At 56.5% G+C, this 16,344-nt stretch overlaps 1 protein-coding gene across 5 annotated transcripts in view; it reads left to right on the forward strand.

Annotated features, from left to right (window-relative positions):
• CD82 (CD82 molecule) overlaps positions 1-16,344 on the forward strand; it is a 48,423-nt gene that overhangs the window by 10,806 nt on the left and 21,273 nt on the right. The window contains exons 2-4 of one of the 5 annotated variants that reach the window (XM_045039163.1): positions 4,763-5,007; positions 9,728-9,800; positions 14,843-14,925. In XM_045039163.1, the coding sequence (XP_044895098.1) occupies positions 14,863-14,925 (63 nt within the window). In that variant the 5' untranslated portion in view covers positions 4,763-5,007; positions 9,728-9,800; positions 14,843-14,862. Of the gene's footprint in view, positions 1-4,762; positions 5,008-6,799; positions 7,046-9,611; positions 9,801-14,842; positions 14,926-16,344 lie in introns of those variants that run through there. The other 4 variants (XM_006937217.5, XM_003993191.6, XM_045039162.1 and 1 more) reach the window with 4 other exon arrangements.

A 16,344-nucleotide genomic window follows, 5' to 3' on the forward strand; every position in this document is an offset into this window, starting at 1 on the left:
GGCCTAAGGGGCACAGCTGCCTTGGAATTCGGCGTCTGGCCCTGGGAGACCCAGTTCAAATGGCGCTTTGCTACCGTCTGGCTGTGTGACCCTGGGGAAGTCACTCCCCTCCTCAGGGGGTTCTCATTTTTGCTAATGATACCTTACGCTTTATAGCTTTTCGCAGTGGACATTTTCTCACGCACTGACTCCTGCAGACCTCCCAACACCCTGTAAAGTGTGCAGGGAGGGTATTATTTCTGAGCCCATTTTATAGATAATGACAGGCTGCGAGTGAGATGCCCGGGGATCCTACAGCGACGGAGCGCTGGGGCAGGACTTAAAGCTGTGTTGCGTTGCTCCCCATCCTGAGCCTGGTCTGTCACCCTGAGCTGTCTCCTTAGTAAGGAGAGAGGACTCTGGCCTCCTCTCTGTTCTCTGCCTCAGCATTGGGCATCCCAGGGCTCTTCCCTGGGCTGGTGGCTCTTGGGTACAAGGGGCTCTAGGAAAGGACTGGACTGGGATCCTCGCTCTGGGCCAGGACCCTGCAGAGGGAAGATGGAGTGGTTCGGGCCGTCCCTGTTACCGTCTCCTGCCTGGCCATTTGGGGCCCCTGCTGATGGAGGGAGGTGGGGTCCGGCCCGGCTGTCCCTCCTACCTCAACTCCTGGCTTCCCCTGGGGATTGTGCCTGCCCTCCTGTACTTCTGCACAGTACAGAATTTTCCAGACTCCCAGACAATGGTGTCTGGGCCCTGCAGTTCTGCCCGGATGCCCTCACCTCCTCCCCTGTCCCCCGACTCAAGTCTTCCTCATCCTTCTAGGCCCAGCTCCAGCCACCCACCTCTCGGGGGCCAGCCATGTGCTCTGGCCAAGCCAACTCGGCTGTCTTGGGTTCTGCCCAGTGGGTGAGCCAATTAACTGGGTTAGTTAACTCCTCCCTGAGGCCATGAGACCAGGGGCTGTGGCCGCTGTAGGTCCGAGCCCCTGAAGGGTCTACCAGGCTGGCAGGGCTCAGGGTGCTGGGTCTGGGTGGGCCGGGCATGGCCGACCCCCTCAGGGTCAGCCTCACACTTGCGGCTCTCGCACTTGGTGACCTTGAGCAAGTTCCCTATCTTCTCTGACCTCTGGCTCCCTTCTCTTAAAAATAAAGCTACTTTTCTCACTGACAGTTGTGAAGCTTGCATGAGATAAAACGTGCAAAGTACCTACCACCACTGACGTCTGTTGGGGTTGAGGTGCTCAGGAAATGCCTCTGCTTCCCCACCCCTCCCCTCCCCTGCAGTCAGCTCGGGCTTCATTCTGCCTCCACCCACCTAACACGTTTGAGCCCGTATCTGGTTGGGCCTTGATCTAAGGCCTGCGCTGTATCTGCTCTAGCTAGGGGGTGTTCTAGGCTGATAACCGAGGAAGGATTGGGCAGAGGGACAGAATCAGCTACACACATAAATGTGGTTTTTAAAAAAAAAAAAAGGGTTTTTTTTTAACGTTTATTTTTGAGAGACAGAGAGTACGAGCAGGGCAGGGGCAGAGAGAGGGAGACACAGAATCCGAAGCAGGCTCCAGGCCCTGAGCTGTGAGCACAGGGCCTGACGCGGGGCTCGAACTCACCAACTGCGAGAACATGAGCTGAGCCCAAGCTGGATGTTTAACCGACTGAGCCACCCAGGTGCCCCCAAACATAAATGTGTTTAACCAGGCTCTGCCGGTTCTAAGTTGTGACCCTGGACATAATCCCTCCTAGAGCCTGTTTCCTGATCTTCAGAAGGGGGTTACTCCTACCTTCTACGTTCTCAGGATCACCCTGGAGCCTTCCCGGTAGGGTAGGGGTGGGAATCCAGGTGACCCGAAGCCCTGAGGGCTGCCTCTCATGAGCCCAGCATGGCTCATTTACCTGTCTGTTTTCCTGGTGCGGCATGAACGGTCCCCTTCCCCTCTGGACACCCGGAGGCTCACCAGGCCGTTGAGTTCTTGGCCCCTGGCCTGGTGTGCTGGGTTGCCCGGGGGCAGTAGCCTGTCTAGGGGAGCGGGCCAGAGGCCCCACCTGACTGTCTGAGACCGAGGTGGTGCCCCCCCCCCCCCCCCCCCCCCCCCCCGCCAGCAGGTCCCTATGCTCACAATTCTTGGAATGCCAAGCCTGGCCCTGGGGCCCACTGGGGACACAGATCCCCTTCTATACTGCTACACAGCTTTCCTTTCCACGCCTGTCTGTCTGCATATGGGACCTTCTCACGGTGACAGTAATCACACGCTTCCCTTTATTGTGCGAGAGCATTTTCATTCCTCAAACCCCCCACCTCCCTGTAAGGCAGGAATGAACTGTTATTATCCTAGAGAAGGAAGGGGGCTTGCCCAGGCCCGCTGCTGGGACTCACGACCTCTCCACCCAGCCCCGTTCCCCCATCCACGGTGTTTGCAGTCTTGGCTACATTTTGCCTTGCAGAGACATGCCCACCGGGAATGGGGAGCCCGGTTGAGAGGAGGTGGAGGTCTCCAGGGTGAAGGGTCCTAGATGCCTGCCCCAGGTGATCCAGGAGCCAGCATAGGGCCTACCCCACTGCACAGGTAGGGAAACTAAAGTTTAGGGAAGAGCTGTGATTAGAAGGTAGAGGGTAGCCCAGGTTGAGCTCTGTTCCTTTCTTCTTCCCCTTCCCCAGGGCCCTGAGGGCTCAAGTTGGGGAACTCCGTGGGGCTGTTTGGGACCTGGGTGCTCATTTTGGCTCAGCCACTGCAGGCTGAGGTCATGTCCTCTGCCTGCTTCAGCAATCTTCGGGGTCTGTGAGTGCCTCTAGTATCCCCTCTGGTGATACAGACCCAGACTTCTCAGAAGGGGAATCTCAGAGGGGGCAGTTTCCGGCCATGGCTCTGCCTGGTGCTCCCAGAATCTGGGGGAGGCCAAGGCTGAGGAGAATGTTCTGGGGAGGGAATGGGCCATTGTTAATGGCTGGTGGGGGAAGGACAGTGCGGGTAAGAACTGGAGGGCGCCAGTCTCAGGGAGGCCACAGGGGAGGCGGGCTGTTGGCTAGAGGAGATGGTGGGGAGTGGGTAGGGGGAGGCCGAGCTGGGGTGGGATCCTGCTTGGGTAAGCAGGGCCTTCATTCCTGGCCGGGTTTTGCCTTAGGCTTCCCTGGGGACTTCCTGTGCAGACCAGAGAGGGCTGGAGTCCTGGATGCACAGAAGGCTCCCTTCACCTAGGATCTGTGTCCTCCCTCTCTCCCTGTCATTCTCTGTCTCTCTTTCCTTACCTCTCCCCTGTCCCGCCCAGCAACACCCCCACCAGTCTACCTCTGCCTACCCACCAAGTACCCTTGGCCCCATCTTTTCTGTGTCTCCCCCCAAGGACCCATGAGAGAGACAGTCCCCGTACCCATGTGCGCAGCACTTTTCCTGGACTGCGTCTCATTCACCCCGCCCCCGTGTCTGTCCCTGGCTCTTCCCATCAAATATCCCTGGAGCCAGAATGCCTCTCAGGCCTAGAGGCGCTGAGAACTGTAGCCTTGGGAGGTGGGAGGTATTAGTCCATTTTACAGATGAGGGAACTGAGGCTCAGAAAAGTTTAGTGGCAGTTAGGAGTAGACAGAGCTAGGGTTTGACCCCGTGGCTGTCTGATGCCCACCCTAACTCCTCATGCCGAGATAATTAGGGCTGCCAGACAGCCCCTGAAAGAGTCTGTGCAGGAGAATGTTCTGGGAAGGCTGCCTGGAGGAGGTAGCATCTCTGCTGCCTTTTTTCTTTCTTCCTGAACCCAGTGCCTAGGGACAGGATGCTGTGACCAAAGAGCCTGCCTGATGCCATGTGGGGTCCCTTCCTTCTCCCTAATTGCCTCCCTAGGGCACACTTAGCACCCAGCCTCAGAGTCTTAGGAACCCCAGCCCTGACGCAGAGGTTAACCCTTTGCTAACCGCCTGCCTCCAGGCTCTGTGATGGGTGTGCGAGCTGGTCCCTGGCTCTCGAGTGTGGTTCCAGAATGTCTTCAGTTGGTTGGGAGGCCAGACTGTAAACCCCAGTGAACTTGGGTTAGGCCTTGGTGAAACTATTTTAGTTGGCTATCGTTTGTAACTTTGTTTCTGCAGGCAGTGTAGATGACAGCAAAGGGTCGGACTGGTGGGGTTCAACTCCCAGCTTTACGGTCTGTGTCACCCTGGGCAAGTCCCTTTCCCACCCTGAGCTTCAGTTTCTCCCTCCATAAAATGGAGGTAAAAGCAGAAGCCGCCTCGTCGGGTCATCGCCAGGGTGAACTGAGCCATGTGGAGCGCTTGGCATGATTGCTGGTGACAGGTAACTGCAAAAGTGTTAGCTTTGGTTAGTATTGGCTGGGTGCCGCTTTAAGATGATGTTGGTGTGTGATTGCTCCCATTCACATCCGCCAAACGGGGCACTCCCTGAGGGCAGGGGGGTCTCCTCCTTCCTCCCCGTGTCCGGCTCAGGGCCTGCCTGGAGTCGGAGATTCAATGACCTGCAGTGGGCTCGGTGCAGGACGGAAACTCTGAGCAGAGATGGCCACTTGGGAGCCCCCGGGAGGGCCGCCCCTCGGGCCACAAAGTAGGCAGGACCCTGGACTCCAGGGTTGGGGGGTCTGGAACACAAAGGTCATGTGACAAGGGCAAGGGCCACCACCTTCCTGAGCCCCCGCCGATAACCCAGGATGATGGAGCCATGCTTTCCGCCTCACCGAGCGGCATGGGGTTGATTGGCTGAGGTTAGCGAAGCACCGCTCCCGCGGAGATGCTTCCGCAAACGCTCATGCCATCCATCGGTCTTCCCTCTGCCCGATGTCTGTTTCAGGTTCACGGGGACAGGAACCTTCCTGGGGCAGTTTGCGGGAAGCCGTGTGTGTCCTACGTCTCAAGGGACAGTCTTCGTGCACACCCTCCTCCTGCCGTGTGAGGAGGGGAGTCATTTCGCCTGACTCTTCCCACAGCCCCCCGTCTCTGTGTGCTTGCATCCGAGCGTTTGGCAAGCTGATCCCACCATTTCCCCGGCCAAGGCTTGATAGCCCCATTTTACAGATGAGGACACTGAGGCTCAAGGTGGGTAGGCAACTTGCCAAAAGTCACACAGCTCTGTGAAGTGGGATTGGAATTTAGGTCTCTCTCAATTCAAAGGCCATACTATGACCTGGTTCATTGTTCTGTCCTCTGCCACGGGGAAGGGGAGGGGTCCTCGGAAGGCGGCTAAATTCTGAGGGCCCATCCAGGTCTTCCTGTTAGGGGCCCTCGAATCTGAGGCTCCTGGATAGCCTCTCAGAGAGTTCTAACTATTCCTCCAAGTTAGGGCTTCCCAGCCGATGTGGTGAATGTCCCCAATGTGTTGAGATGGTTGGTTATCTTCTCAGCCCATGGGGACAGAGCCCTGGGCTGGTCAACTCAGACCAGGAGCATTCCTCTCTATCCACCCCAGGGACCAAACAGATACTTCTCTACGTGTATCGTTATGTGAAACAGGTTGGGAAGGAGATGGCTCTAACCAATCCCCTCCCTTCCCCCACCATACATACTGAGCACACACATTCCCCAGAAGGGTGGGGATTCATAGTCCTCTCTGGGCCTCAGTCTCTTCATCTGAGAAATGGGGACAAAGTAGGTGATGTCAAAGGCATCCTTCTGGCACTGCGAGTCAAAATATATAAGCCCTCGGACCAGCATTGGGAGGGGGCAGGGTCTGCAGGGGGCCCAAGTAGCCTGCCAAGAAGGCCAAAAACAGTCCAGAAAGGGAGCCATGGAGAGGGAGAGGTCAGAGGCTATGGTTCAGCCTCAGTTTGAGCCTTTGGCTGCACGGTGCCAGGTGGGGAGGCTGGAAGGCTCAAGGTGTCTGCGCTTCGCTTCTTGGTGTCGTACCGTCTGTAAAGTGGCCTCATCCTCCTCATGCTAATGGCCTGCCGGTCTCATTGCCTGGGTTTCAGAGCAGAGCCTCGTAGGAAGGGCCGCATCTGTCAGCCTCATCAGCCACGCTGAAAGAACGCTCTGGCCAGGATTGGTGGGGCTGATCTTTTCCTTCCTGACAGGAAGCCAAGAAGCAGCCTTGGAGCCGGGGCGGGATGAGGGGCAGGCAGGCAGGGGTGCGGAAGGGTGGGCTGAGCTGGCTCCACCATCTACTTCATTCACTTGGGCAGCAGGTGAGGAGGAGGGAGCTTAGCCAATTACTTGTGTGGCCTGGGGCGGGTCACTGAACGCCTGAGACTCAGTTTCCTTATCTATTAAATGGGTATGACAGTATCTCTGTGGAGTTCGTTGCAGAGATTAAATAAGAGACAGTGGGAATGGTATGATACAAACTATAAGGTGCTGTTACTCCTGTGCCACAGTCCGGCCGGGCGTGGTGGCTGCCTGCGTTCCTGGGGTGCCCCTGGCCTTCTTCCCCCAAATGCCAGGAGTCAGTCCCAGCTCCAGGTGTTAAGGTCCTTAGGAGAGGACCCGTCACCTGGGCTCATGGGATGGTGCGGCAGAAGCGGGTTCCATATCTGTAAGACAAACAGGAGGGCCTGGAGCTCTAAGATCCTGTGACTCCTGGGAGGGTCTGATCTGAGTGTCTTCTGACCCGGGACGGCGGAGGTGGTGGCTTTCGTACCCCCGTGTTAGAGATGAGATGGGAAGGCTCGGAGAGGTTCTGCAATCCCCTTGCTCAAGGTCACACAGCTAGTTGGAAGCAGAGCTGGGATTCAGACTCAGGTCTTAAAGGAAACATGAGCCTAATCACGTTCTCTGGCCTTGTGATTTTCCTGTTGCCCAGAGAAACGGCCTATTATACTTTTTCTTTTCTCTTTTAACAACAACAACAACAACAACAACAAAAGGGAAGATTGGGGAATGAAAAATAAGATCGTGCAGAGGTCAAAAAGCCAGCCCCCGGAGCCAGCTGAGGTTTCAGGAAACACATCACCTGCCCCGCATGAAAACAAACACAGCCACCTGTGACCAGCCTCTTTTCGTGGATGACCAGGACAAAGTCCAGAGAACTGGGGAGCTGAGTGGCTGAGGACTGGCTTGCAGGTGGAGAGCCCGCAGGATAGGCCGGTTTCCGGAAACCAACAGCCAGGCCAGGCTTTCTCTGAGTTCCTGGTGAGATCAGGTGAGATCAGTTGTCAACTCACCAAACTGGCTGGACCTCCAGGCCTCAGGCCTCTGAGACACTGCCAGAGGCTCAGAGACAGAGGCACCGCCCGTGCTCAGGTCAGAGGCCCTGTTCCTTGGCCGGCCCAGCCCTGCCCTGCCCTGTTTAACCCCTACCCTCTTGCCAGGAGCAGCAGCGGTCACCCTCTGGCACGGAGGCCCCCAGGCCAGGCATACATTTGGAGGCTGGATCCAGCCTCCCCCCCCCCCCCCCCCCCCCACCCCCGGCGAGAGCGCTTTGGACTGTTGGTCAGGAAATCAACGACTCTGGGTAGTAATCATCATTGTTGTAATTTGATAGCATTTATTTGACACTTCCTGGGGGCCAGGCACTTTACAGATATTAGCAGCCTTGCCATAATCCATTAGTCAGTCCATTTTACAAGTGGGAAAGCTGAGGCACCGTGGTGAAGTGATTGCTCAAGGGCACATAGCTGGCTGCGATGCGCAGATTTGGTATCTTCAGTCAGGGAGGGCGGGAGGGATGGCCAGGGTGCCCAGCACAGACTGAGCCCTACTATGCATGAACCTGACTGTGGTTCGTCTTCATACCTGTGTGGGGCGGGTACGTTTACTATGCCCATCTGCTGACAGAGGCAGCTCTGTAGTGTTTCCCAAGGCGATGTGGCTGAGCTGAGGCATATGAGGCCGCTCGGGGGTGGGAACGAAGGGCTGCCGTGTGACTGTCCTATACCTGTCTATGCAGAAGGCCCGGGGAGCCAGGACAGGCAGCAGGTGGCCTGGGGATGTCCAAGTCCTCCCTGTGCGTCAGCCCTGATCTTGCTGTGTGACTTGTGAGCTCTTGCTGTCTCCATCCCCTCTGGGAAATGCGGGGATCTGGAAGGTCTTCTGCAGAACAGATATTCCTCCTGGGATAAATCACCCCGGTGTTGTGTGGGGGAGGGGTGGCGTGAGCCTCTAGCAAGAGGAGCAGAGGTACAGGGAGCTTCGTGTGAGATTCTCCCCGGCCAGGCCCTGCTGCCCCAGGGCCCGCAGGCCTGCCTGCGTCGCACTGGGAGCAGAGGGACCAGGCCACGCTGGGGACCAGGCCGATGGCAGTGGGTCTCAACACATTAGCATCCCCTGGAAACTTAAAAGACCTTGTAGTCTGGACTGTAACCCAGACCAATTTAATCAGGATCTCGGGACCGGGGGGGGCGGGCAGGCACGAGCAAGCTGTACAGCTTCCAGGGTGATTCTACGCACAGCCAAGATTGGGAACCACTGCCCTAAGCCAGTTGGGAGATGGGCGAAGTACGAACCTCTTGGCTTTCCAGGGTGAGTGACCCAGGGAAAGCACGCGCCTGCCCATCTGCGTCTAGGGATAGGGCTCCCAGCTTTTCTGACCTAGAGGAGATTAAAATCCATTCTTGGGAGTAAACAGCCTCCCCTTCCCATAAACCAACAACGTCATTCTTAAGGACCAGAAACCTCCAGGTGCAGGATCAAAGTTGGTTTGTCTCATCTCCTCTGAGAAATCTTTCCTGAGCTCCCCAGACACCCCCTTCCCCTTCCTTCTTCCTGCAAATACATACTGAGCGCTTAGCACGTACTAGGCACTGCTCCAGGCTCTGGGATCCGGGGTGAGTGAGACAGACACAGCCCTCCCCTGAAGGAGCCGTGTTCTAATGGGGGCTCTAGACGCACTAAGTGAACCAATAAGCTAACCGCGGTGAGCAGGCCATGTGATAGGCCCCAGTGTCCAGGGTGCTGTTCCTTACAGTCAGCAGGCGAGACCCCCTCACCCCAACCTGAGATTTGGACAACTTGGTTGGGGCAGGGATGGGGGCTGGATGTTGGCATGTTTGGATTCTGCTGTGCAGATGAGGTGTTCAGGGAAGGCCTCAGGGAGGAGGGAACTTGACCTATAGGGAGTGGAGGAACCAGCCGGGAGCTTTGGGGGAACCACCAGGACAAAGACTCTGAAGCAGGCAAGGACCTAGTGTACCAAGTCACAGAAAAGAGTGGCCTTAGGAATGAGCGCGTGTATGGGGAGGGCCAAGGCAGTGCAGTGCTGAGGACAGGGGAGGGGCAGGGCAAACCAGACGGGGCCCCGCCTGCTGCCTAAGAGGCTGGATTTTATAGGGGACATGTTGGCTACGTCAAGGTTACAGGGCTGCAGGCAGGGGAGTGACAAGGCCTGGTTTACCGTTTTCAAACCCCTTCCTGCAGCGTGGATGAGGGATGGGGGAGGACAAGAGTGGAGCCTGTGACCAGCAGGGAGCTGCACTGGTCCAGGCAGGAGGTGAGATTTGGGCTGGGTGAGGTGTGGGACTAGAGGAGACACCTTCAGGCTACGGGATGAGGGGGAGGAGGGAGAGGGAGTGTGGGTGGGTGTGGCTTTTAGGTGTTTGGCCTGGGACAGCTGTTGGGTGGAAAGGCCATCCCCACCCCATCCCTGGCCCCCGAACCCTGCAGCACTTAGAATCCTTAGCGCCGGCCCCTGAGCAGGCGCCTCTGGTCTGGCATTTCCTAAGACGTGCTCCGTGTGGCCTTGAGGGCTATTAAGTGAAAAGTGGTTTCAGTTCAGCAGTGTTTGCCGCGGCGATCTTGAGGATGTTAACAGCCTAACGTGTGGTGGCTCTCGGGGAGAAGAAGTGGCACTTTACAGACTCGGTGACAGCAAACCTGTTCTTAACAGCGCGTCTTCGAGGACTCATTGTGAGGCGCCACTCCAGGAAACGCTGATCTGGTTCCAGCCCGGCATCGCACAGGTGAGGAGGCGGGCCCAGGGAGGGCGGTCACCGCGCTGGGTCCGGTACCCCGTGTCCCACCAGAGTGGGCACTGAACCCGCACCTCCCCACTCTGGGCCTGCAGGTGCCGCTCCGTCACGTAACTGTTTTCCACGAGGCCGTTTGGGGACATGCGTGTTCCAGGGTCAGGCTGGAGGGCCCCTGCTCCCCCTCCCCGTCCTCAGGTGGGGAACAGACCGAGCCTCCTACCCTACGAGAGCAAATTCTCAGGTGCCCCACACGGACAGCGGTGCTCACGAAGACACCAGCTCTTTCCCAGTCCTGCTTCCTGTACCCAGGGGGCTTCGGGGAAAGTGAAGGAGCCTTGGCGGTGGGTCCTGGCACCCAGAGCTGGCTCAGGGAGCTCGCCCCACAAAACCCCCACCCCACCCCTTGGATGAGGACAGAGGAGGTCTAAAGACAGTCTCCGCTGACTCAGGGGCCGTGGGTATCAGACCCCTTTCAGGTGGCTGAACACTTGAAAGTCCTGGTGTTTTATGGGGAAGTCCCTCCTCACTTCACCATCCCTCCATCCTCCCCTCCACCCATCCCTCCATCCATCTGTCCATCATCCTTCCATCCATCCAGCCCGCCAGTTATCCCTGCATCCTCCCACCGCCAACCCCCATCCGTGGCTCTGTCCAGCCACCCATTCCATCTTTGATTCTGCAACATTTGCTGGGAGCCTACTTTGTTCTCATAAATAATACATAGTCTTTCCCCTCAAAGTATCACGGTTCACAGGGGAGATGGACGATGAAGTAGACAATTACCATACAGCATCATGAATTCTCGTGGTAACCTCCATTTATTGAAAGCCTACCATATGCCAGGCATTTTATCCACATTATCTAATTTAATCTCCGGACAAAGCTTCCAAATGGGTTTCATCTTCCTCCTTTCAGAAATGAGTAAGGTGACGCTCAGAGAGGTTAAGTCAGCTGTTCAAGATCACACAGCTGGGAGATGAGAGAATTACATTCAAACCCAGGCAGGCCCTCTAACGCCGGAACCTGTTCTTGGAACGACGAATCCAGTATCCGAAGCTATCGGAAGGAAGCGGAGAGGGGGCGTGGCTAACCAGCAATCTGTGTTGACAGGGACGAGGTGACTACGGTGGTAGAGACAAGGCTGGCTGGAGTAGAGGCGTCTTCCTGGAGGTGATTTCTGAAGTCAGTCTTGAAGGATGAGTAGGCGTTGGTAAAATATCCGCCCAGTAATCTCACAGTACAAATTGGTTTGGCGTAAAATGGTGCATTTGGTCAATTTAAATTGTGGTTGTGTAGAAATGGTCAATTTACCTGCTATAAAGTATAACATAAAACAGTCCCTCCTACCTACTGCCCAGACAGCTGTCGGAGACTGCTCTGGAATTTTCCAATAAAACGCGCATTCGTGTCATTCCCTTGTGTCGCCGGCCGTCCATACACGCTTGCCAGGAGGCGTGGGCAGACCCTCCAGTGTTTACGGAAAGTATACACAAGGAAGCATAACATTCTCTTCAACTTCATCTGCAAATGAAACCCTCACCTCTTCCACAAGTACCGATCGACACAGGCCCAGGGAGCCCTGGCCGTACGAGGTACTGACCTATCCGTTTACAGCAGTGGGTTCAGTCAGGCCCCTCATTCTGTAGGTGAGGAGAACGAGGACCTAGAAGTCCCTTCCCTGTGGCCATGTGTTGGCAGAGCCAGTATCTGAGCAACTCAGGGAGCTTCCTGATGTTGCTGCCACACCCCGTCACAGAGCCACCTGGGCACGTTCTCAGCCTGGGCTGTGACCCCCCAGACCTTCTTGGGGCTACCCGTCTTCTCCGTGTCGCTTTGAGGGGGAAATGTCTGTACCTTACAGGGAAGAGAGACTTTGCACCCTTGGATGTCGGCCAGTGTGCCACTGGTTCTGGGCACCTTCTCCTCCCTCAGGAGATCCCCAGGGAGCCTCTGGGGCTTCCCGGATTGGCCAAACTGCCTGCCGGTCATGGGGCTGCTGGCTCCTGTTCTAACATCTGAGCCCCACCCCCCCTCCCCAGCTGCCTCCCGGAGAAGATGGGGTGGCCTAAGGGGTTAGGTGGCCTGAATTCTGCCCTTGCTGGTCAACATACCAGTGACTGGGGACAAGCTCCTTCACCCTTCTGTGCCTTTCTTTGCTTATAGGACACGGAAGGGCTTTGCCCAATGTCTAGTACAATTCATGTGAGTGCCCAAGACCAGCGAGGTTGCTCAGAGTCTGGAGCATCCGTGAATACCAGTTTAGCAGGTTCTGTCTCCTTCTTGCCTGCTTGGGAACCCCAGCCGTCCCCAGAGATCCCTTTATATAGTCGAGGCCACTCAGACAGGACGCACTTCACAGGGGAAGGGTCTTGGGCTCTGGAGCCCACCCCTGCTTGGGCGCTGTGCGGCTTGGATGAGTTACTTCACCTCTCTGAGCCACGGCCTCCGGGGATAGGAACACCTCCCTCCCTTTCTGGGCGCGTGAGACGCGGGTGGCCTCCTGGAGTCGGTGCCACTCACTGGCGGCCACTCTTTCTCACTCAGCGGGCCCAGAATTTACTCTTGTCCGCCAACTGCCCTTTCTTTCCTGAGCACCCACAACTCTGTGAGGCTGCCCTGGCGCCCCAGCCTGAGCAGAGGATGTGGAAGTGGAATGTGTAGAAACTCCCTTCCCGTACTGCCTAGAAACAGACAGACAACGGTTGCCAAAGACTGTTTGCGTGTTTCTCCAATTGCACAAGATCCCAGCGCGCGCTGCTCGGGCCCTTGGCCGCTGCCAGAGCTCCAAGAGGCTCTTCCTTCCAGTGAATCGTGACCTGTCTGTAGACTGCTTGGGGCTCAGCCTGGGTCAGCCCCTGGGGGCGTCCCGCGTCACTTACAGGGAGGAGACCTAGCCAGGCAAGCATGAGAAACACGCCCCCTTCCCCTCCATGAGAGACTCTTTCCTCTGCTGTTTCTTGTTCCGCGCAAGTTCATGAAGAACCTATGGTCTTCTGTGCTGGAGGGGGGAGAAGAGGACAGTCACGCTCCTTCATGGGGACCGTCCCCTGCAGGTCTCCCTCAGGCCAGGCCTCGGTTCAAGATCTCAGATCTCTAGACCTCCTGACACAGGGAGCCCCTGTTCTCCCCGCTCCGGATCTGGGATAGGCCCCGGGTGGAGTTGCTATGGCCGGGGTTTCCCTGGCTCCTAACTCCCTGTTGTTGTCCCTGCGTTTCTCAGACCCCAGCCTTGGACCCTGGTAGACTGGAAGAGCCGTTCAGGCCCCTCTCCTCACGTTGCACTTGAATCCCCGCAAGCCTTTGTTCAGGCTTTGCTTCCATGCCACTTGTAACAGGGCGCTCATTACCACTCAGATAGCCTTTTCCTTCTTTGGACGGCTTTGCTTCATGGTGTGCCCAAATGTGACGCGCAGAAAGGCAGCTAAAGAAAATGTTCTCTAATTGAGACGTGAGAAAACTGAACTGGGTCCCTTGGGAGGTGGTGGGCCCTCCCCCTTAAGCCCTCTCCCCCATTACCGGAGGTGCAGAAAGTGAAAGCGGACCTCCCACTGGCAAGGATAGAAGATCCTTACATGCAGAAAAGGCAGAGGGGACCTCCATAGGGACAGGATGTATTCACAAGGCTTAGGGCTGCCTTTTACCCTTGCAAGAGGAGGAAGGGGTAAAGCCCACCCCTTGGCCCTCCTCCCCTCTGCTCTGTGGCCTGCCCCTCCACCTCCCGTCCGCAGGGCAGTGGGAACAGCACTGGGCCCAGTGCCTGCTTCCCCACCCCCAAGCCCAGCTCTGCCCGTGCAGCTGCCCCATGCAGCTGTCCCGGCCCCAGCTGCCCGGCCCTGGCTCCTTTCGCCCCACGGAGCCCAAGAGCTGGGCTGTTGTCATTCCTGGATTGTATGGCTTCAGGGAGGGGGCGAGGGCAGCCAGCTTCCAGCTTCCCTCTTCCGGCCCGAGGTCCATCAGTGTGGGGAGATACAGCCAGTGTGCTCAAGCATGGTTTGTGTTTCAGAAGCACGAGTGTATTGCCCAGGAAAACAGTGAGAAATTGGGAACAACCATGGGTCTAATCATAGAGTATTGATTACATGCTTTGTGATATATCTGTATCCGGGGCTTTAACCCTAGGATCCTTGGGGGTTCCTGAGCGAGCGTTGTGGGGCCTATAAACCTCCGGAAATTATTTGCAAAATGCTGCTTATACGTGAGTTTTCTGGCGGAATCTTGCTCTCCAGAGTGTCAAATGATCAGCAGTATGGAATCCTACACAACATGTAAAGTTGTGTCATAGAACATTTTATCAGCATGCAGAGATAGTATATTGTAGAATGAAAAAGGGTTACAAACCACTCTATACAGTGTGAGCCCGGTTTTGTTTAAAACCATCTCTTAAACACACATGCTGGAAGTATAGCTCCTAAAATGATGACAGTTTTTATCTCTGGGGTAAGATAAAAGTTTTCGTTCCCTTTGTGTTTTTCTGTATTCGTTGGATGTTCTACCACGCATATTTGTTCTCTCTTTGAGGAAAAGGTGGAGGGCGCACTCGGTCCATTTTCTAAGAAGCCAGAACTCTCCTTCCCTCCCAGCAGCCCCCTGGCCCCAGACGGGGCTGCAGATCTGTGCCATAAGCTACGGTCTCACCTCTGAGTCTCCAGCAACCACCTGCCAACTCCCCTGCCTCCTCCCTTTGACCAGCATCCATCTGGGCATTTCCAAAGCCCAAGAGGGTCCTACGTGACTTCCCTCCAGGCCCTGCCCAGTTGAGTGGCCAACCCAGACTAACTGTCAAACATCAAGCAACCGAGCTGGCCTGTAGGCCCGCACTTCCTGGCTGTGTGGCTTTGGGCCAGGCATCGAACCTCTCTGGGCCTCCGGGTACCATGAAACAAGACCTCGTGTTAGTTCCTCCCTCTGGGATTGCCGTGAGGATGAGCTGGGATGATTTGGGGGCCGCTGGGTCACTGAAAGCGGTCAGCATTGTTCCCTTTCCGCCTGGCCCAGCCTGGCCCTGACCTACCTGCCTTCTCTCTCCTCCCCAGGGAGCTCCAGGACCAGCAGGATGGGGTCAGCCTGTATCAAAGTCACCAAATACTTTCTCTTCCTCTTCAACTTGCTCTTCTTTGTAAGTACGACCAGCACCAGCCGATTGCCTCCAACAGAGACTCTCCTCCTGGGGGCAGCCCAGCCTGAGGACCCTCCAGACGCTCCAGGCCAGCGATGGCAGTGGGACATGGTCAGCGAGGGTCGAGGACAGACCACTGCAAACGGAACCGGGTGGGGCAGCCGGGAGATTGCCTACGCTCCAGCTGGTTCTGTGGTGGAGCACTGGATGCCTCTCCCAGCTGTCTCCTCTCGTGTCCCCAGCACCGAGGTCCTGGGCAGTCAGGGTTGGAAGTAGGCACGGGTGTGGAAGAGTCCGCTGGGTGTCCCCTAACTCATCAGCAGGGAGTTCTCTGAAATCTTTCTCGTCCTGTCCTGGCCCTTCCCCTACCTGTGTCCCCACTGAAGAACTCCTGTTACGGTTCGAGATTTCAGCTGCCCCCCTCCTCCCTCACGCCTGTTGTGGGGGGCACACCCAAGCTCCCAGAGGGTGTGCAGGAGAGACCAGGCTTGGGGCCAGAGTGGGGACCCAGTGCCCCTTCACCAGACCCACCCTGGCAGGCCTCACCAGGTCCCCAAGCCATGGGGCCGCCCAGATGTAAGCCCAGTGCACATCTGGAGCTGGTTTTCCTGGGGCCTCCATTTTCCTCTCTGGCCTGGCACTGACTGATTCTTCCTGCTTGGAGTTGCAAGGATGATGTTGGGGTGTGCGTGCGTGTGTGTGTGTGTGTGTGTGTGTGTGTGTGTGTGATGGGGTGGGGGAGTGGCCAGAGGGTGGTGCTAGGGGCTGTGTCTCCTCTGTTGCTGGTTTACCCTATACTGTTAAAAATCAGGCTGAAAAAGAAGATGTTTATTATAATCCAACTTAATTTTTAAAAATTACGCACACACACGAATATTTCTGAGAGGGGAAGAAAATGCCTCTCCGTGTTAGTGTTGGGATTCCTGAGAACTTGGATTTTATTCTGGGTGCTTCTCTGCGTTTTCCAAATCTTCCTACAATAGACATGAATGACTTGTGGGGAAAAGACGTTTTATGTCAAGTTACACAGGATCATAGACAGTTTGGAAAGTGAAGAGTCATTCTAAATCCCCCGTCATAACCGTAACCCAACAGATACTTAGGAGTGTGTTGGCACACGCAAACACACACACACACACCCTTATGTGCATGCACGCGCACGCACAGCTGTGGTGCTGCCTGTTGGGCCGTTTGTCCACCCAGCCCCCTCCTCTGAGACCTTGCTGTGGCTCTTGTCCTCCCCGGATGGCAGCCGGCTCTAGAAGCTACCGCAGCCAGGGCCTGGGCACCTGGGCTTCCCCAGCTTGGCGGTCGGGTCCCTCCTGGCTGGGCCGAGCCTCTGGAAAACAGTTGCTGATGCAGCCGGAGCCAAGCCTTCCCTGGCAGGTGCTTGGTTCCTGGGCCTGCGCCTGGCTTCAA

Source organism: Felis catus, chromosome D1 (genome assembly GCF_018350175.1).
Source record: "Felis catus isolate Fca126 chromosome D1, F.catus_Fca126_mat1.0, whole genome shotgun sequence".
Classification (NCBI taxonomy): domain Eukaryota; kingdom Metazoa; phylum Chordata; class Mammalia; order Carnivora; family Felidae; genus Felis; species Felis catus.